We start from the raw sequence: 22,050 nt of genomic DNA on the forward strand, positions 1-22,050 counted from the left end.
ATACTAATTGGGGTAGGGACACTACATACTACATACTACATACTAATTGGGGTAAGGACACTACACTACATACTACATACTACCTGGGGTAAGGGCACTACACTACATACTACATACTAACTGGGGTAAGGGTACTATACTACACACTAACTGGGGTAAGGGTACTACACTACATACTACATACTAACTGGGGTAAGGACACTACACTACATACTACATACTAACTGGGGTAAGGGCACTACACTACATACTACACACTAACTGGGGTAAGGGCACTACACTACATACTACATACTAATTGGGGTAAGGACACTACACTACATACTACATACTAACTGGGGTAAGGACACTACACTACATACTACATACTAACTGGGGTAAGGGCACTACACTACATACTACATATTAACCCTTCAGCATGGGGCGTGAGGAGGAGAAACTGATGATCAGAGGACTGGGGTAAGGGTACTACACTACATACTACATACTACCTGGGGTAAGGGCACTACACTACATACTAACTGGGGTAAGGGCACTACACTACATACTACATACTAACTGGGGTAAGGACACTACACTACATACTACCTGGGGTAAGGGCACTACACTACATACTACATACTAACTGGGGTAAGGGCACTACACTACATACTACATACTACATACTACACACTACATACTACATACTAAACCTTCAGCATGGGGCGTGAGGAGGAGAAACTGATGATCAGAGGACTGGGGTAAGGGTACTACACTACATACTACATACTACCTGGGGTAAGGGCACTACACTACATACTACATACTACATACTAACTGGGGTAAGGGCACTACACTACATACTACATACTAACTGGGGTAAGGACACTACACTACATACTACCTGGGGTAAGGGCACTACACTACATACTACATACTAACTGGGGTAAGGGCACTACACTACATACTACATACTAACTGGGGTAAGGCCACTACACTACATACTACATACTAATTGGGGTAAGGACACTACATACTACATACTACATACTAACTGGGGTAAGGGTATTACACTACATACTACATACTACATACTAACTGGGGTAAGGGCACTACACTACATACTACATACTACATACTAACTGGGATAAGGGCACTACACTACATACTACATACTACCTGGGGTAAGGGCACTACACTACATACTACATACTAACTGAGGTAAGGGCACTACACTACATACTACATACTAACTGGGGTAAGGGCACTACACTACATACTACATACTAACTGAGGTAAGGGCACTACACTACATACTACATACTAACTGGGGTAAGGGCACTACACTACATACTACATACTACATACTAACCCTTCAGCATGGGTCGTGAGGAGGAGAAACTGATGATCAGAGGACTGGGGTAAGGGCACTACACTACATACTACATACTAACTGGGGTAAGGGCACTACACTACATACTACATACTAACTGGGGTAAGGGCACTACACTACATACTACATACTACATACTAACCCTTCAGCATGGGGCGTGAGGAGGAGAAACTGATGATCAGAGGACTGGGGTAAGGGTACTACACTACATACTACATACTACATACTAACCCTTCAGCATGGGTCGTGAGGAGGAGAAACTGATGATCAGAGGACTGGGGTAAGGGCACTACACTACATACTACATACTACATACTACACACTACATACTACATAATAACCCTTCAGCATGGGGCGTGAGGAGGAGAAACTGATGATCAGAGGACTGGGGTAAGGGTACTACACTACATACTACATACTACCTGGGGTAAGGGCACTACATACTACATACTACATACTAACTGGGGTAAGGGCACTACACTACATACTACATACTAACTGGGGTAAGGACACTACACTACATACTACCTGGGGTAAGGGCACTACACTACATACTACATACTAACTGGGGTAAGGGCACTACACTACATACTACATACTAACTGGGGTAAGGCCACTACACTACATACTACATACTAATTGGGGTAAGGACACTACATACTACATACTACATACTAACTGGGGTAAGGGTATTACACTACATACTACATACTAACTGGGGTAAGGGCACTACACTACATACTACATACTACATACTAACTGGGATAAGGGCACTACACTACATACTACATACTACCTGCGGTAAGGGCACTACACTACATACTACATACTAACTGAGGTAAGGGCACTACACTACATACTACATACTAACTGGGGTAAGGGCTCTACACTACATACTACATACTAACTGAGGTAAGGGCACTACACTACATACTACATACTAACTGGGGTAAGGGCACTACACTACATACTACATACTACATACTAACTGGGATAAGGGCACTACACTACATACTACATACTACCTGGGGTAAGGGCACTACACTACATACTACATACTAAATGGGTTAAGGCCACTACACTACATACTACATACTAATTGGGGTAGGGACACTACATACTACATACTACATACTAATTGGGGTAAGGACACTACACTACATACTACATACTACCTGGGGTAAGGGCACTACACTACATACTACATACTAACTGGGGTAAGGGTACTATACTACATACTAACTGGGGTAAGGGTACTACACTACATACTACATACTAACTGGGGTAAGGACACTACACTACATACTACATACTAACTGGGGTAAGGGCACTACACTACATACTACACACTAACTGGGGTAAGGGCACTACACTACATACTACATACTAATTGGGGTAAGGACACTACACTACATACTACATACTAACTGGGGTAAGGACACTACACTACATACTACATACTAACTGGGGTAAGGGCACTACACTACATACTACATATTAACCCTTCAGCATGGGGCGTGAGGAGGAGAAACTGATGATCAGAGGACTGGGGTAAGGGTACTACACTACATACTACATACTACATACTAACTGGGGTAAGGGCACTACACTACATACTACATACTAACTGGGGTAAGGACACTACACTACATACTACATACTAACCGGGGTAAGGGTACTACACTACATACTAACTGGGGTAAGGGCACTACACTACATACTACATACTAACTGGGGTAAGGGCACTACACTACATACTACATACTAATTGGGGTAAGGGCACTACACTACATACTACATACTAACTGGGGTAAGGGCACTACACTACATACTACATACTAACTGGGGTAAGGGCACTACACTACATACTACATACTAATTGGGGTAAGGGCACTACACTACATACTACATACTAACTGGGGTAAGGGTACTACACTACATACTACATACTAACTGGTGTAAGGGCACTACACTACATACTACATACTAACTGGGGTAAGGGCACTACACTACATACTACATACTTACTGGGGTAAGGGCACTACACTACATTCTACACACTAACTGGGGTAAGGGCACTACACTACATACTACATACTAACTGGGGTAAGGGCACTACACTACATACTACATACTAACTGGGGTAAGGGCACTACACTACATACTACATACTAACTGGGGTAAGGGCACTACACTACATACTACATACTAACTGGGGTAAGGGCACTACACTACATACTACATACTAACTGGTGTAAGGGCACTACACTACATACTACATACTAACTGGGGTAAGGGCACTACACTACATACTACATACTAACTGGGGTAAGGGCACTACACTACATACTACATACTAACTGGGGTAAGGGCACTACACTACATACTACATACTAACTGGGGTAAGGGCACTACACTACATACTACATACTAACTGGGGTAAGGGCACTACACTACATACTAACTGGGGTAAGGGCACTACACTACATACTACATACTAACTGGGGTAAGGGCACTACACTACATACTACATACTAACTGGGGTAAGGGCACTACACTACATACTACATACTAACTGGGATAAGGGCACTACACTACATACTACATACTACCTGGGGTAAGGGCACTACACGACATACTACATACTAAATGGGTTAAGGCCACTACACTACATACTACATACTAATTGGGGTAGGGACACTACATACTACATACTAATTGGGGTAAGGACACTACACTACATACTACATACTACCTGGGGTAAGGGCACTACACTACATACTACATACTAACTGGGGTAAGGGTACTATACTACATACTAACTGGGGTAAGGGTACTACACTACATACTACATACTAACTGGGGTAAGGACACTACACTACATACTACATACTAACTGGGGTAAGGGCACTACACTACATACTACACACTAACTGGGGTAAGGGCACTACACTACATACTACATACTAATTGGGGTACGGACACTACACTACATACTACCTCCCAACTGGGGGAAGGACACTACACTACATACTACATACTAACTGGGGTAAGGGCACTACACTACATACTACATACTAACCCTTCAGCATGGGGCGTGAGGAGGAGAAACTGATGATCAGAGGACTGGGGTAAGGGTACTACACTACATACTACATACTACATACTAACTGGGGTAAGGGCACTACACTACATACTACATACTAACTGGGGTAAGGACACTACACTACATACTACATACTAACTGGGGTAAGGGTACTACACTACATACTAACTGGGGTAAGGGCACTACACTACATACTACATACTATTTGGGGTAAGGACACTACACTACATACTACATACTAACTGGGGTAAGGGCACTACACTACATACTACATACTAACTGGGGTAAGGACACTACACTACATACTACATACTAACTGGGGTAAGGGTACTACACTACATACTACATACTAACTGGTGTAAGGGCACTACACTACATACTACATACTAACTGGGGTAAGGGCACTACACTACATACTACATACTAACTGGGGTAAGGGCACTACACTACATACTACATACTAACTGGGGTAAGGGCACTACACTACATACTACATACTAACTGGGGTAAGGGCACTACACTACATACTACATACTAATTGGGGTAAGGGCACTACACTACATACTACATACTAACTGGGGTAAGGGTACTACACTACATACTACATACTAACTGGTGTAAGGGCACTACACTACATACTACATACTAACTGGGGTAAGGGCACTACACTACATACTACATACTTACTGGGGTAAGGGCACTACACTACATTCTACACACTAACTGGGGTAAGGGCACTACACTACATACTACATACTAACTGGGGTAAGGGCACTACACTACATACTACATACTAACTGGGGTAAGGGCACTACACTACATACTACATACTAACTGGGGTAAGGGCACTACACTACATACTACATACTAACTGGGGTAAGGGCACTACACTACATACTACATACTAACTGGTGTAAGGGCACTACACTACATACTACATACTAACTGGGGTAAGGGCACTACACTACATACTACATACTAACTGGGGTAAGGGCACTACACTACATACTACATACTAACTGGGGTAAGGGCACTACACTACATACTACATACTAACTGGGGTAAGGGCACTACACTACATACTACATACTAACTGGGGTAAGGGCACTACACTACATACTAACTGGGGTAAGGGCACTACACTACATACTACATACTAACTGGGGTAAGGGCACTACACTACATACTACATACTAACTGGGGTAAGGGCACTACACTACATACTACATACTACCTGGGGTAAGGGCACTACACTACATACTACATACTAACTGGGGTAAGGGCACTACACTACATACTACATACTAACTGGGGTAAGGGCACTACACTACATACTACATACTAACTGGGGTAAGGGCACTACACTACATACTACATACTAACTGGGGTAAGGGCACTACACTACGTACTACATACTAACTGGGGTAAGGGCACTACACTACATACTACATACTAACTGGGGTAAGGGCACTACACTACATACTACATACTAACTGGGGTAAGGGCACTACACTACATACTACATACTAACTGGGGTAAGGGCACTACACTACATACTACATACTAACTGGTGTAAGGGCACTACACTACATACTACATACTAACTGGGGTAAGGGCACTACACTACATACTACATACTAACTGGGGTAAGGGCACTACACTACATACTACATACTAACTGGGGTAAGGGCACTACACTACATACTACATACTAACTGGGGTAAGGGCACTACACTACATACTACATACTAACTGGGGTAAGGGCACTACACTACATACTAACTGGGGTAAGGGCACTACACTACATACTACATACTAACTGGGGTAAGGGCACTACACGACATACTACATACTAACTGGGGTAAGGGCACTACACTACATACTACATACTACCTGGGGTAAGGGCACTACACTACATACTACATACTAACTGGGGTAAGGGCACTACACTACATACTACATACTAACTGGGGTAAGGGCACTACACTACATACTACATACTAACTGGGGTAAGGGCACTACACTACATACTACATACTACCTGGGGTAAGGGCACTACACTACATACTACATACTAAATGGGTTAAGGCCACTACACTACATACTACATACTAATTGGGGTAAGGACACTACATACTACATACTACATACTAATTGGGGTAAGGGCACTACACTACATACTACATACTAACCCTTCAGCATGGGGCGTGAGGAGGAGAAACTGATGATCAGAGGACTGGGTTAAGGGTACTACACTACATACTACATACTACATACTAACCCTTCAGCATGGGTCGTGAGGAGGAGAAACTGATGATCAGAGGACTGGGGTAAGGGTACTACACTACATACTACATACTACATACTAACTGGGGTAAGGGCACTACACTACATACTACATACTAACTGTGGTAAGGACACTACACTACATACTACATACTAACTGGGGTAAGGGTACTACACTACATACTAACTGGGGTAAGGGCACTACACTACATACTACATACTAATTGGCGTAAGGACACTACACTACATACTACATACTAACTGGGGTAAGGGCACTACACTACATACTACATACTAACTGGGGTAAGGACACTACACTACATACTAACTGGGGTAAGGGTACTACACTACATACTACATACTAACTGGTGTAAGGGCACTACACTACATACTACATACTAACTGGGGTAAGGGCACTACACTACATACTACATACTAACTGGGGTAAGGGCACTACACTACATACTACATACTAACTGTTGTAAGGGCACTACACTACATACTACATACTAACTGGGGTAAGGGCACTACACTACATACTACATACTAATTGGGGTAAGGGCACTACACTACATACTACATACTAACTGGGGTAAGGGTACTACACTACATACTACATACTAACTGGTGTAAGGGCACTACACTACATACTACATACTAACTGGGGTAAGGGCACTACACTACATACTACATACTAACTGGGGTAAGGGCACTACACTACATACTACACACTAACTGGGGTAAGGGCACTACACTACATACTACATACTAACTGGGGGAAGGGCACTACACTACATACTACATACTAACTGGGGTAAGGGCACTACACTACATACTACATACTAACTGGTGTAAGGGCACTACACTACATACTACATACTAACTGGGGTAAGGGCACTACACTACATACTACATACTAACTGGGGTAAGGGCACTACACTACATACTACATACTAACTGGGGTAAGGGCACTACACTACATACTACATACTAACTGGGGTAAGGGCACTACACTACATACTACATACTAACTGGGGTAAGGGCACTACACTACATACTAACTGGGGTAAGGGCACTACACTACATACTACATACTAACTGGGGTAAGGGCACTACACTACATACTACATACTAACTGGGGTAAGGGCACTACACTACATACTACATACTAACTGGGGTAAGGGCACTACACTACATACTACATACTAACTGGGGTAAGGGCACTACACTACATACTACATACTAATTGGGGTAAGGGCACTACACTACATACTACATACTAACTGGGGTAAGGGTACTACACTACATACTACATACTAACTGGTGTAAGGGCACTACACTACATACTACATACTAACTGGGGTAAGGGCACTACACTACATACTACATACTAACTGGGGTAAGGGCACTACACTACATACTACACACTAACTGGGGTAAGGGCACTACACTACATACTACATACTAACTGGGGTAAGGGCACTACACTACATACTACATACTAACTGGGGTAAGGGCACTACACTACATACTACATACTAACTGGGGTAAGGGCACTACACTACATACTACATACTAACTGGGGTAAGGGCACTACACTACATACTACATACTAACTGGGGTAAGGGCACTACACTACATACTACATACTAACTGGGGTAAGGGCACTACACTACATACTACATACTAACTGGTGTAAGGGCACTACACTACATACTACATACTAACTGGGGTAAGGGCACTACACTACATACAACATACTAACTGGGGTAGGGGCACTACACTACATACTACATACTAACTGGGGTAAGGGCACTACACTACATACTACATACTAACTGGGGTAAGGGCACTACACTACATACTACATACTAACTGGGGTAAGGGCACTACACTACATACTACATACTAACTGGGGTAAGGGCACTACACTACATACTACATACTAACTGGGGTAAGGGCACTACACTACATACTACATACTACATACTAACTGGGGTAAGGGCACTACACTACATACTACATACTAACTGGGGTAAGGGCACTACACTACATACTACATACTAACTGGGGTAAGGGCACTACACTACATACTACATACATTCACTTTACATGATTCGTTCTCTCAGGAAATGAAAGCAGTTGTTCAGCTTGGTATACTGTTTCCAGAACCAATCTAATGCATAATGTTTAGTAGCTCTACTCTGTTTGTTTACTCTCTGGTCTCTCTACAGACCAGACAAACTAGTTGATAATGTTTACTAGCTCTACACTGCTTGTCTCTTGGTCTGGTCTCTCTACAGACCAGACAGTCTAGTTGATAATGTTTACTAGCTCTACACTGCTTGTCTCTTGGTCTGGTCTCTACAGAGACATCATGAACAACAAGGTCTTCTACCAGCACCCCAACCTGATGAGAGCTCTGGGAATGCATGAGACCGTCATGGAGGTGATGGTGAACGTCCTGAGTGGAGGGGAATCCAAGGTAACTGCTCATGAGGGGTGGGTGTGTGTGTGTGTGTGTGTGTGTGTGTGTGTGTGTGTGTGTGTGTGTGTGTGTGTGTGTGTGTGTGTGTGTGTGTGTGTGTGTGTGTGTGTGTGTGTGTGTGTGTGTGTGTGTGTGTGTGTGCTGTTTAAAAAAAAAATGCATTTGCTCTATTTGCGTATTTTGAAGTCAAGGGCCTTCTGCAGTTTTGATCTAGGACCAGGTTCAACCAGTCCATATAACACTTCACCATGTAAAAGACTGATACCAGATCAGGACTCTGAGCTGCTTTGGGCCCAGGTTCAACCAGTCCATATAACACTTCACCATGTAAAAGACTGATACCAGATCAGGACTCTGAGCTGCTTTGGGCCCCGGTTCAACCAGTCCATATAACACTTCACCATGTAAAAGACTGATACCAGATCAGGACTCTGAGCTGCTTTGGGCCCCGGTTCAACCAGTCCATATAACACTTCACCATGTAAAAGACTGATACCAGATCAGGACTCTGAGCTGCTTTGGGCCCCGGTTCAACCAGTCCATATAACACTTCACCATGTAAAAGACTGATACCAGATCAGGACTCTGAGCTGCTTTGGGACCAGGTTCAACCAGTCCATATAACACTTCACCATGTAAAAGACTGATACCAGATCAGGACTCTGAGCTGCTTTGGGCCCCGGTTCAACCAGTCCATATAACACTTCACCATGTAAAAGACTGATACCAGATCAGGACTCTGAGCTGCTTTGGGCCCAGGTTCAACCAGTCCATTTAACACTTCACCATGTAAAAGACTGATACCAGATCAGGACTCTGAGCTGCTTTGGGCCCCGGTTCAACCAGTCCATATAACACTTCACCATGTAAAAGACTGATACCAGATCAGGACTCTGAGCTGCTTTGGGACCAGGTTCAACCAGTCCATATAACACTTCACCATGTAAAAGACTGATACCAGATCAGGACTCTGAGCTGCTTTGGGCCCCGGTTCAACCAGTCCATATAACACTTCACCATGTAAAAGACTGATACCAGATCAGGACTCTGAGCTGCTTTGGGCCCAGGTTCAACCAGTCCATTTAACACTTCACCATGTAAAAGACTGATACCAGATCAGGACTCTGAGCTGCTTTGGGCCCAGGTTCAACCAGTCCATTTAACACTTCACCATGTAAAAGACTGATACCAGATCAGGACTCTGAGCTGCTTTGGGCCCAGGTTCAACCAGTCCATATAACACTTCACCATGTAAAAGACTGATACCAGATCAGGACTCTGAGCTGCTTTGGGCCCAGGTTCAACCAGTCCATTTAACACTTCACCATGTAAAAGACTGATACCAGATCAGGACTCTGAGCTGCTTTGGGCCCAGGTTCAACCAGTCCATATAACACTTCACCATGTAAAAGACTGATACCAGATCAGGACTCTGAGCTGCTTTGGGCCCAGGTTCAACCAGTCCATTTAACACTTCACCATGTAAAAGACTGATACCAGATCAGGACTCTGAGCTGCTTTGGGCCCAGGTTCAACCAGTCCATATAACACTTCACCATGTAAAAGACTGATACCAGATCAGGACTCTGAGCTGCTTTGGGCCCCGGTTCAACCAGTCCATTTAACACTTCACCATGTAAAAGACTGATACCAGATCAGGACTCTGAGCTGCTTTGGGCCCAGGTTCAACCAGTCCATTTAACACTTCACCATGTAAAAGACTGATACCAGATCAGGACTCTGAGCTGCTTTGGGCCCAGGTTCAACCAGTCCATTTAACACTTCACCATGTAAAAGACTGATACCAGATCAGGACTCTGAGCTGCTTTGGGCCCAGGTTCAACCAGTCCATATAACACTTCACCATGTAAAAGACTGATACCAGATCAGGACTCTGAGCTGCTTTGGGCCCAGGTTCAACCAGTCCATTTAACACTTCACCATGTAAAAGACTGATACCAGATCAGGACTCTGAGCTGCTTTGGGCCCAGGTTCAACCAGTCCATATAACACTTCACCATGTAAAAGACTGATACCAGATCAGGACTCTGAGCTGCTTTGGGCCCCGGTTCAACCAGTCCATTTAACACTTCACCATGTAAAAGACTGATACCAGATCAGGACTCTGAGCTGCTTTGGGCCCAGGTTCAACCAGTCCATCTAACACTTCACCATGTAAAAGACTGATACCAGATCAGGACTCTGAGCTGCTTTGGGCCCAGGTTCAACCAGTCCATATAACACTTCACCATGTAAAAGACTGATACCAGATCAGGACTCTGAGCTGCTTTGGGCCCAGGTTCAACCAGTCCATATAACACTTCACCATGTAAAAGACTGATGTCATGTCATTAGTGATTGATTATTCATTGATGTTATGTCGTTGATCAAATCAGATGTTATTGGTCACATACACATGGTTATCAGATGTTATTGGTCACATACACATGGTTAGCAGATGTTATTGGTCACATGGTCATCAGATGTTATTGGTCACATACACATGGTCATCAGATGTTATTGGTCACATACACATGGTCATCAGATGTTATTGGTCACATACACATGGTCATCAGATGTTATTGGTCACATGGTCATCAGATGTTATTGGTCACATACACATGGTTAGCAGATGTTATTGGTCACATACACATGGTTATCAGATGTTATTGGTCACATACACATGGTTAGCAGATGTTATTGATCACATACACATGATTAGCAGATGTTATTGGTCACATACACATGGTTAGCAGATGTTATTGATCACATACACATGATTAGCAGATGTTATTGGTCACATGGTTAGCAGATGTTATTGGTCACAGGCACATGGTTAGCAGATGTTATTGGTCACATACACATGGTTATCAGATGTTATTGGTCACATACACATGGTTAGCAGATGTTATTGATCACATACACATGATTAGCAGATGTTATTGGTCACATACACATGGTTAGCAGATGTTATTGATCACATACACATGATTAGCAGATGTTATTGGTCACATGGTTAGCAGATGTTATTGGTCACATGGTCATCAGATGTTATTGGTCACATGGTTATCAGATGTTATTGGTCACATACACATGGTTATCAGATGTTATTGGTCACATACACATGGTTATCAGATGTTATTGGTCACATGGTTATCAGATGTTATTGGTCACATACACATGGTTATCAGATGTTATTGGTCACATACACATGGTTAGCAGATGTTATTGGTCACATGGTCATCAGATGTTATTGGTCACATACACATGGTTATCAGATGTTATTGGTCACATACACATGGTTATCAGATGTTATTGGTCACATACACATGGTTATCAGATGTTATTGGTCACATGGTTAGCAGATGTTATTAGTCACATACACATGGTTATCAGATGTTAATGCGAGTGTAGCGAAATGCTTGTGCTTCTAGTTCCGACAATGCAGTAATAACCAACAAGTAATCTAACCTAACAATTCCACACTACTACCTTATACACACAAGTGTAAAGGGATAAAGAATATGTACATAAAGATATATGAATGAGTGATGGTACAGAACGGCATAGGCAAGATGCAGTAGATGGTATAGTGTACAGTATATACATATGAGATGAGTAATGTAGAGTATGTAAATATTATATTAAGCTGCATTGTTTAAAGTGGCTAGTGATACATTTTTCATCAATATTTTCATTATTTATTTGTTGATTGATTATTCATTGATGTCATGTCTTTAGTGATTGATTATTCATTGATGTCATGTCTTTAGTGATTGATTATTCATTGGTGTCATGTCTTTAGTGATTGATTATTCATTAATGTCACGTCGTTTTAATTCTGCTAACATTTCTAACGCCACTTCCTGTCCCGTTCACTGTAGTAACATTGGAAAGCAAAGTAAACTCAGTAAAACAGAGTTGACGTGTCTGTGACTTGTCTGTGACCTGTCTGTGACTTGTCTGTTCCTTGTCTGTTAAAGGAAATCACCTTTCCTAAGATGGTGGCCAACTGCTGTCGTTTCCTGTGTTACTTCTGCCGCATCAGCAGACAGAACCAGAAGGCCATGTTCGACCACCTCAGCTACCTGCTGGAGAACAGCAGCGTCGGGCTTGGTGAGTGGTCAACATGGCTCCCTATGCACTACCTGGTACACTACTGCTGACCACCGCCTATAGGATTTAGACTGAAAGTAGTACACTACTGCTGACCACCACCTGAAGGATTTAGACTGAAAGTAGGGCACTACTGCTGACCGGAGCCTGAAGGATTTAGACTGAAAGTAGTGCACTACTGTTGACCACCACCTGAAGGATTTAGACTGAAAGTAGGGCACTACTGCTGACCGGAGCCTGAAGGATTTAGACTGAAAGTAGGGCACTACTGCTGACCACCACCTGAAGGGTTTAGACTGAAAGTAGGGCACTACTGCTGACCGGAGCCTGAAGGATTTAGACTGAAAGTAGGGCACCACCTGAAGGATTTAGACTGAAAGTAGGGCACTACTGCTGACCACCACCTGAAGGGTTTAGACTGAAAGTAGGGCACTACTGCTGACCGGAGCCTGAAGGATTTAGACTGAAAGTAGGGCACTACTGTTGACCACCACCTGAAGGATTTAGACTGAAAGTAGGGCACTACTGCTGACCACCACCTGAAGGATTTAGACTGAAAGTAGGGCACTACTGCTGACCACCACCTGAAGGATTTAGACTGAAAGTAGGGCACTACTGCTGACCACCACCTGAAGGATTTAGACTGAAAGTAGGGCACTACTGCTGACCGGAGCCTGAAGGATTTAGACTGAAAGTAGGGCACTACTGCTGACCACCACCTGAAGGATTTAGACTGAAAGTAGGGCACTACTGCTGACCACCACCTGAAGGATTTAGACTGAAAGTAGGGCACTACTGCTGACCGGAGCCTGAAGGATTTAGACTGAAAGTAGGGCACTACTGCTGACCACCACCTGAAGGATTTAGACTGAAAGTAGGGCACTACTGCTGACCACCGCCTGAAGGATTTAGACTGAAAGTAGGGCACTACTGCTGACCACCACCTGAAGGATTTAGACTGAAAGTAGGGCACTACTGCTGACCACTACCTGAAGGATTTAGACTGAAAGTAGGGCACTACTGCTGACCACCACCTGAAGGATTTAGACTGAAAGTAGGGCACTACTGCTGACCGGAGCCTGAAGGATTTAGACTGAAAGTAGGGCACTACTGCTGACCACTACCTGAAGGATTTAGACTGAAAGTAGGGCACTACTGCTGACCGGAGCCTGAAGGATTTAGACTGAAAGTAGGGCACTACTGCTGACCACCACCTATAGGATTTAGACTGAAAGTAGGGCACTACTGCTGACCGGAGCCTGAAGGATTTAGACTGAAAGTAGGGCACTACTGCTGACCACCACCTATAGGATTTAGACTGAAAGTAGGGCACTACTGCTGACCGGAGCCTGAAGGATTTAGACTGAAAGTAGGGCACTACTGCTGACCGGAGCCTGAAGGATTTAGACTGAAAGTAGGGCACTACTGCTGACCGGAGCCTGAAGGATTTAGACTGAAAGTAGGGCACTACTGCTGACCACCGCCTGAAGGATTTAGACTGAAAGTAGGGCACTACTGCTGACCACCGCCTGAAGGATTTAGACTGAAAGTAGGGCACTACTGCTGACCGGAGCCTGAAGGATTTAGACTGAAAGTAGGGCACTACTGCTGACCGGAGCCTGAAGGATTTAGACTGAAAGTAGGGCACTACTGTTGACCGGAGCCTGAAGGATTTAGACTGAAAGTAGGGCACTACTGCTGACCACCACCTGAAGGATTTAGACTGAATGTAGGGCACTACTGCTGACCGGAGCCTGAAGGATTTAGACTGAAAGTAGGGCACTACTGCTGACCGGAGCCTGAAGGATTTAGACTGAAAGTAGGGCACTACTGCTGACCGGAGCCTGAAGGATTTAGACTGAAAGTAGGGCACTACTGCTGACCGGAGCCTGAAGGATTTAGACTGAAAGTAGGGCACTACTGCTGACCACCACCTGAAGGATTTAGACTGAAAGTAGGGCACTACTGCTGACCGGAGCCTGAAGGATTTAGACTGAAAGTAGGGCACTACTGCTGACCGGAGCCTGAAGGATTTAGACTGAAAGTAGGGCACTACTGTTGACCACCACCTGAAGGATTTAGACTGAAAGTAGGGCACTACTGCTGACCGGAGCCTGAAGGATTTAGACTGAAAGTAGGGCACTACTGCTGACCGGAGCCTGAGGGATTTAGACTGAAAGTAGTGCACTACTGCTGACCGGAGCCTGAAGGATTTAGACTGAAAGTAGTGCACTTTCTAGGGAGTAGCTTGATATTCTGGATGCAGCCGTTGTCTTTTCATTTCATTCTGATGAGACCTGAGGTGCTTTGGTATTAACACACACTTTAGCTGGAGTTAATGGTGTGTGTGTGTCTCTGTGTGTGTCGCCCTCCCTCTCTCTCTGTGTTGCCCTCCCTCTCTCTCTGTGTGTCGCCCTCCCTCTCTCTGTGTGTTGCCCTCCCTCTCTCTCTGTGTGTTGCCCTCCCTCTCTCTCTGTGTGTCGCCCTCCCTCTCTCTGTGTGTTGCCCTCCCTCTCTCTCTGTGTGTTGCCCTCCCTCTCTCTCTGTGTGTTGCCCTCCCTCTCTCTCTGTGTGTCGCCCTCCCTCTCTCTGTGCGTTGCCCTCCCTCTCTCTCTGTGTGTCGCCCTCCCTCTCTCTGTGCGTTGCCCTCCCTCTCTCTCTGTGTGTTGCCCTCCCTCTCTCTCTGTGTGTCGCCCTCCCTCTCTCTGTGCGTTGCCCTCCCTCCCTCTCTCTGTGTGTTGCCCTCCCTCCCTCTCTCTGTGTGGTGCCCTCCCTCTCTCTGTGTGGTGCCCTCCCTCCCTCTCTCTGTGTGTGTGGTGCCCTCCCTCCCTCTCTGTGTGTGGTGCCCTCCCTCTCTCTGTGTGTGTGGTGCCCTCCCTCTCTGTGTGTTGCCCTCCCTCCCTCTCTCTGTGTGTTTCCCTCCCTCCCTCTCTCTGTGTGTTGCCATCCCTCCCTCTCTGTGTGGTGCCCTCCCTCTCTCTGTGTGTTGCCCTCCCTCCCTCTCTGTGTGTGGTGCCCTCCCTCCCTCTCTGTGTGTGGTGCCCTCCCTCTCTCTGTGTGTGTTGCCCTCCCTCTCTCTGTGTGTGGTGCCCTCCCTCCCTCCCTCTCTCTGTGTGTGTTGCCCTCCCTCTCTCTGTGTGTTGCCCTCCCTCCCTCTCTGTGTGTTGCCCTCCCTCCCTCTCTCTGTGTGGTGCCCTCCCTCTCTCTGTGTGTGGTGCCCTCCCTCCCTCTCTGTGTGTGGTGCCCTCCCTCTCTCTGTGTGTGTGGTGCCCTCCCTCTCTCTGTGTGTGGTGCCCTCCCTCCCTCCCTTTCTGTGTGTGGTGCCCTCCCTCCCTCTCTGTGTGTGGTGCCCTCCCTCTCTCTGTGTGTGGTGCCCTCCCTCTCTCTGTGTGTGGTGCCCTCCCTCCCTCTCTGTGTGTCGCCCTCCCTCTCTCTGTGTGGTGCCCTCCCTCCCTCCCTCTCTGTGTGTGGTGCCCTCCCTCCCTCTCTGTGTTTCGCCCTCCCTCTCTCTGTGCGTTGCCCTCCCTCCCTCTCTCTCTGTGTGTGTTTCCCTCCCTCTCTGTGTGTGTTTCCCTCCCTCCCTCTCTCTGTGTGTTGCCCTCCCTCCCTCTCTGTGTGGTGCCCTCCCTCTCTCTGTGTGTTTCCCTCCCTCCCTCTCTCTGTGTGGTGCCCTCCCTCTCTCTGTGTGGTGCGCTCCCTCCCTCTCTCTGTGTGTGTGGTGCCCTCCCTCCCTCTCTGTGTGTGGTGCCCTCCCTCTCTCTGTGTGTGTGGTGCCCTCCCTCTCTGTGTGTTGCCCTCCCTCCCTCTCTCTGTGTGTTTCCCTCCCTCCCTCCCTCTCTCTGTGTGTTTCCCTCCCTCCCTCTCTCTCTGTGTGTTTCCCTCCCTCCCTCTCTCTGTGTGTTGCCCTCCCTCCCTCTCTGTGTGTTGCCCTCCCTCCCTCTCTGTGTGTGGTGCCCTCCCTCCCTCGCTGTGTGTGGTGCCCTCCCTCTCTCTGTGTGTGTTGCCCTCCCTCTCTCTGTGTGTGGTGCCCTCCCTCCCTCCCTCCCTCTCTGTGTGTTGCCCTCCCTCCCTCTCTCTGTGTGTGTTGCCCTCCCTCCCTCTCTCTGTGTGTGTTGCCCTCCCTCTCTCTGTGTGTGGTGCCCTCCCTCCCTCCCTCTCTCTGTGTGTTGCCCTCCCTCCCTCTCTGTGTGTTGCCCTCCCTCCCTCTCTCTGTGTGTTGCCCTCCCTCCCTCTCTGTGTGTTGCCCTCCCTCCCTCTCTCTGTGTGGTGCCCTCCCTCTCTCTGTGTGTGTTGCCCTCCCTCTCTCTGTGTGTGGTGCCCTCCCTCCCTCCCTCTCTCTCTGTGTGTTGCCCTCCCTCCCTCTCTGTGTGGTGCCCTCCCTCCCTCTCTCTGTGTGGTGCCCTCCCTCTCTCTGTGTGGTGCCCTCCCTCCCTCTCTCTGTGTGTGTGGTGCCCTCCCTCCCTCTCTGTGTGTGGTGCCCTCCCTCTCTCTGTGTGTGTGGTGCCCTCCCTCTCTGTGTGTTGCCCTCCCTCCCTCTCTCTGTGTGTTTCCCTCCCTCCCTCTCTCTGTGTGTTGCCATCCCTCCCTCTCTGTGTGGTGCCCTCCCTCTCTCTGTGTGTTGCCCTCCCTCCCTCTCTGTGTGTGGTGCCCTCCCTCCCTCTCTGTGTGTGGTGCCCTCCCTCTCTCTGTGTGTGTTGCCCTCCCTCTCTCTGTGTGTGGTGCCCTCCCTCCCTCCCTCTCTCTGTGTGTGTTGCCCTCCCTCTCTCTGTGTGTCGCCCTCCCTCCCTCTCTGTGTGTTGCCCTCCCTCCCTCTCTCTGTGTGGTGCCCTCCCTCTCTCTGTGTGTGGTGCCCTCCCTCCCTCTCTGTGTGTGGTGCCCTCCCTCTCTCTGTGTGTGTGGTGCCCTCCCTCTCTCTGTGTGTGGTGCCCTCCCTCCCTCCCTCTCTGTGTGTGGTGCCCTCCCTCCCTCTCTGTGTGTGGTGCCCTCCCTCTCTCTGTGTGTGGTGCCCTCCCTCTCTCTGTGTGTGGTGCCCTCCCTCCCTCTCTGTGTGTCGCCCTCCCTCTCTCTGTGTGGTGCCCTCCCTCCCTCCCTCTCTGTGTGTGGTGCCCTCCCTCCCTCTCTGTGTGTGGTGCCCTCCCTCTCTCTGTGTGTGGTGCCCTCCCTCTCTCTGTGTGTGGTGTCCTCCCTCCCTCTCTGTGTGTCGCCCTCCCTCTCTCTGTGTGGTGCCCTCCCTCCCTCCCTCTCTGTGTTTCGCCCTCCCTCTCTCTGTGCGTTGCCCTCCCTCCCTCTCTCTCTCTCCCTCTCTGTGTGTGTTTCCCTCCCTCTCTGTGTGTGTTTCCCTCCCTCCCTCTCTCTGTGTGTTGCCCTCCCTCCCTCTCTGTGTGGTGCCCTCCCTCTCTCTGTGTGTTGCCCTCCCTCCCTCTCTCTGTGTGGTGCCCTCCCTCTCTCTGTGTGGTGCCCTCCCTCCCTCTCTCTGTGTGTGTGGTGCCCTCCCTCCCTCTCTGTGTGTGGTGCCCTCCCTCTCTCTGTGTGTGTGGTGCCCTCCCTCTATGTGTGTTGCCCTCCCTCCCTCTCTCTGTGTGTTTCCCTCCCTCCCTCCCTCTCTCTGTGTGTTTCCCTCCCTCCCTCTCTCTCTGTGTGTTTCCCTCCCTCCCTCTCTCTGTGTGTTGCCCTCCCTCCCTCTCTGTGTGTTGCCCTCCCTCCCTCTCTGTGTGTGGTGCCCTCCCTCCCTCGCTGTGTGTGGTGCCCTCCCTCTCTCTGTGTGTGTTGCCCTCCCTCTCTCTGTGTGTGGTGCCCTCCCTCCCTCCCTCCCTCTCTGTGTGTTGCCCTCCCTCCCTCTCTCTGTGCGTGTTGCCCTCCCTCCCTCTCTCTGTGTGTGTTGCCCTCCCTCTCTCTGTGTGTGGTGCCCTCCCTCCCTCCCTCTCTCTGTGTGTTGCCCTCCCTCCCTCTCTGTGTGTTGCCCTCCCTCCCTCTCTCTGTGTGTTGCCCTCCCTCCCTCTCTGTGTGTTGCCCTCCCTCCCTCTCTCTGTGTGGTGCCCTCCCTCTCTCTGTGTGTGTTGCCCTCCCTCTCTCTGTGTGTGGTGCCCTCCCTCCCTCCCTCTCTCTGTGTGTTGCCCTCCCTCCCTCTCTGTGTGGTGCCCTCCCTCCCTCTCTCTGTGTGTGGTGCCCTCCCTCCCTCTCTCTGTGTGTGGTGCCCTCCCTCCCTCTCTGTGTGTGGTGCCCTCCCTCCCTCTCTCTGTGTGTTGCCCTCCCTCTCTCTGTGTGTTGCCCTCCCTCCCTCTCTGTGTGTTGCCCTCCCTCCCTCTCTCTGTGTATGTTGCCCTCCCTCTCTCTGTGTGTTGCCCTCCCTCCCTCTCTGTGTGTTGCCCTCCCTCCCTCTCTCTGTGTGGTGCCCTCCCTCTCTCTGTGTGTGTTGCCCTCCCTCTCTCTGTGTGTGGTGCCCTCCCTCCCTCCCTCTCTCTGTGTGTTGCCCTCCCTCCCTCTCTCTGTGTGGTGCCCTCCCTCCCTCTCTCTGTGTGTGGTGCCCTCCCTCCCTCTTTGTGTGGTGCCCTCCCTCCCTCTCTCTGTGTGTTGCCCTCCCTCTCTCTGTGTGTTGCCCTCCCTCCCTCTCTGTGTGTGGTGCCCTCCCTCCCTCTCTCTGTGTGGTGCCCTCCCTCTCTCTGTGTGTGTTGCCCTCCCTCCCTCTCTGTGTGGTGCCCTCCCTCTCTCTGTGTGTGTTGCCCTCCCTCCCTCTCTCTGTGTGGTGCCCTCCCTCTCTCTCTGTGTGTGGTGCCCTCCCTCTCTCTGTGTGTGTGGTGCCCTCCCTCTCTGTGTGTGTTGCCCTCCCTCTCTCTGTGTGTTGCCCTCCCTCCCTCCCTCTCTCTGTGTGTTGCCCTCCCTCCCTCTCTGTGTGTTGCCCTCCCTCTCTCTGTGTGTTGCCCTCCCTCTCTCTCTGTGTGTTGCCCTCCCTCTCTCTGTGTGTTGCCCTCCCTCCCTCCCTCTCTCTGTGTGGTGCCCTCCCTCCCTCTCTGTGTGTTGCCCTCCCTCTCTCTGTGTGTTGCCCTCCCTCTCTCTGTGTGGTGCCCTCCCTCCCTCTCTGTGTGTGGTGCCCTCCCTCCCTCTCTGTGTGTGGTGCCCTCCCTCTCTCTGTGTGTGTTGCCCTCCCTCTCTCTGTGTGTGGTGCCCTCCCTCCCTCCCTCTCTCTGTGTGTTGCCCTCCCTCCCTCTCTGTCTGTGTGTTGCCCTCCCTCTCTCTGTGTGTTGCCCTCCCTCCCTCTCTGTGTGTTGCCCTCCATCCCTCTCTGTGTGTTGCCCTCCCTCCCTCTCTCTGTGTGTGTTGCCCTCCCTCCCGCTCTGTGTGTGGTGCCCTCCCTCCCTCCCTCTCTGTGTGTTGCCCTCCCTCCCTCTCTCTCTCTGTGTGTGGTGCCCTCCCTCTCTCTGTGTGTTGCCCTCCCTCCCTCCCTCTCTCTGTGTGTTGCCCTCCCTCCCTCTCTGTGTGTGTTGCCCTCCCTCTCTCTGTGTGTGGTGCCCTCCCTCCCTCCCTCTCTCTGTGTGTTGCCCTCCCTCTCTCTGTGTGTGGTGCCCTCCCTCCCTCCCTCTCTCTGTGTGTTGCCCTCCCTCCCTCTCTGTGTGTGTTGCCCTCCCTCTCTCTGTGTGTTGCCCTCCCTCACTCTCTGTGTGTTGCCCTCCCTCCCTCTCTCTGTGTGTGTTGCCCTCCCTCTCTCTGTGTGTGGTGCCCTCCCTCCCTCCCTCTCTCTGTGTGTTGCCCTCCCTCCCTCTCTGTGTGTGGTGCCCTCCCTCCCTCCCTCTCTCTGTGTGGTGCCCTCCCTCCCTCTCTGTGTGTGGTGCCCTCCCTCTCTCTGTGTGTGTTGCCCTCCCTCTCTCTGTGTGTGGTGCCCTCCCTCCCTCCCTCTCTCTGTGTGTTGCCCTCCCTCTCTCTGTGTGTGGTGCCCTCACTCCCTCTCTGTGTGTGGTGCCCTCCCTCTCTCTGTGTGTGGTGCCCTCCCTCTCTCTGTGTGTGGTACCCTCCCTCCCTCTCTGTGTGTGGTGCCCTCCCTCCCTCTCTCTGTGTGTTGCCCTCCCTCCCTCTCTGTGTGGTGCCCTCCCTCCCTCTCTGTGTGTGGTGCCCTCCCTCCCTCTCTCTGTGTGTTGTGCCCTCCCTCCCTCTCTGTGTGTGGTGCCCTCCCTCCCTCTCTGTGTGTGTGGTACCCTCCCTCCCTCTCTGTGTGTGGTGCCCTCCCTCCCTCTCTGTGTGTGTGGTACCCTCCCTCCCTCCCTCTCTCTGTGTGTTGCCCTCCCTCTCTGTGTGTGTGGTGCCCTCCCTCCCTCTCTGTGTGTGGTGCCCTCCCTCCCTCTCTGTGTGTGTGGTGCCCTCCCTCCCTCTCTGTGTGTGTTGCCCTCCCTCCCTCCCTCTCTCTGTGTGTTGCCCTCCCTCTCTGTGTGTGTGGTGCCCTCCCTCCCTCTCTGTGTGTGGTGCCCTCCCTCCCTCTCTGTGTGTGTGTGCCCTCCCTCCCTCTCTGTGTGTGGTGCCCTCCCTCCCTCTCTCTGTGTGTGGTACCCTCCCTCCCTCTCTGTGTGTGTGTGGTACCCTCCCTCCCTCTCTGTGTGTGGTGCCCTCCCTCCCTCTCTCTGTGTGTGGTACCCTCCCTCCCTCTCTGTGTGTGGTGCCCTCCCTCCCTCTCTCTGTGTGTTGCCCTCCCTCCCT

The 22,050-nt window shown here is 49.2% G+C and overlaps 1 protein-coding gene across 6 annotated transcripts in view; it reads left to right on the forward strand.

Annotated features, from left to right (window-relative positions):
- Positions 1 to 22,050, forward strand: part of LOC139571652 (ryanodine receptor 2-like) — a 216,717-nt gene that overhangs the window by 10,891 nt on the left and 183,776 nt on the right. For 5 of the 6 annotated variants that reach the window (XM_071394720.1, XM_071394716.1, XM_071394717.1 and 2 more), the window contains exons 7-8: positions 9,135 to 9,249; positions 13,236 to 13,368. In XM_071394720.1, coding sequence (XP_071250821.1) covers positions 9,135 to 9,249; positions 13,236 to 13,368 — 248 coding nt within the window. Of the gene's footprint in view, positions 1 to 6,771; positions 6,809 to 9,134; positions 9,250 to 13,235; positions 13,369 to 22,050 lie in introns of those variants that run through there. The other variant, XM_071394721.1, reaches the window with a different exon arrangement.

This window comes from Salvelinus alpinus, chromosome 3, assembly GCF_045679555.1.
Source record: "Salvelinus alpinus chromosome 3, SLU_Salpinus.1, whole genome shotgun sequence".
Classification (NCBI taxonomy): Eukaryota; Metazoa; Chordata; class Actinopteri; order Salmoniformes; family Salmonidae; genus Salvelinus; species Salvelinus alpinus.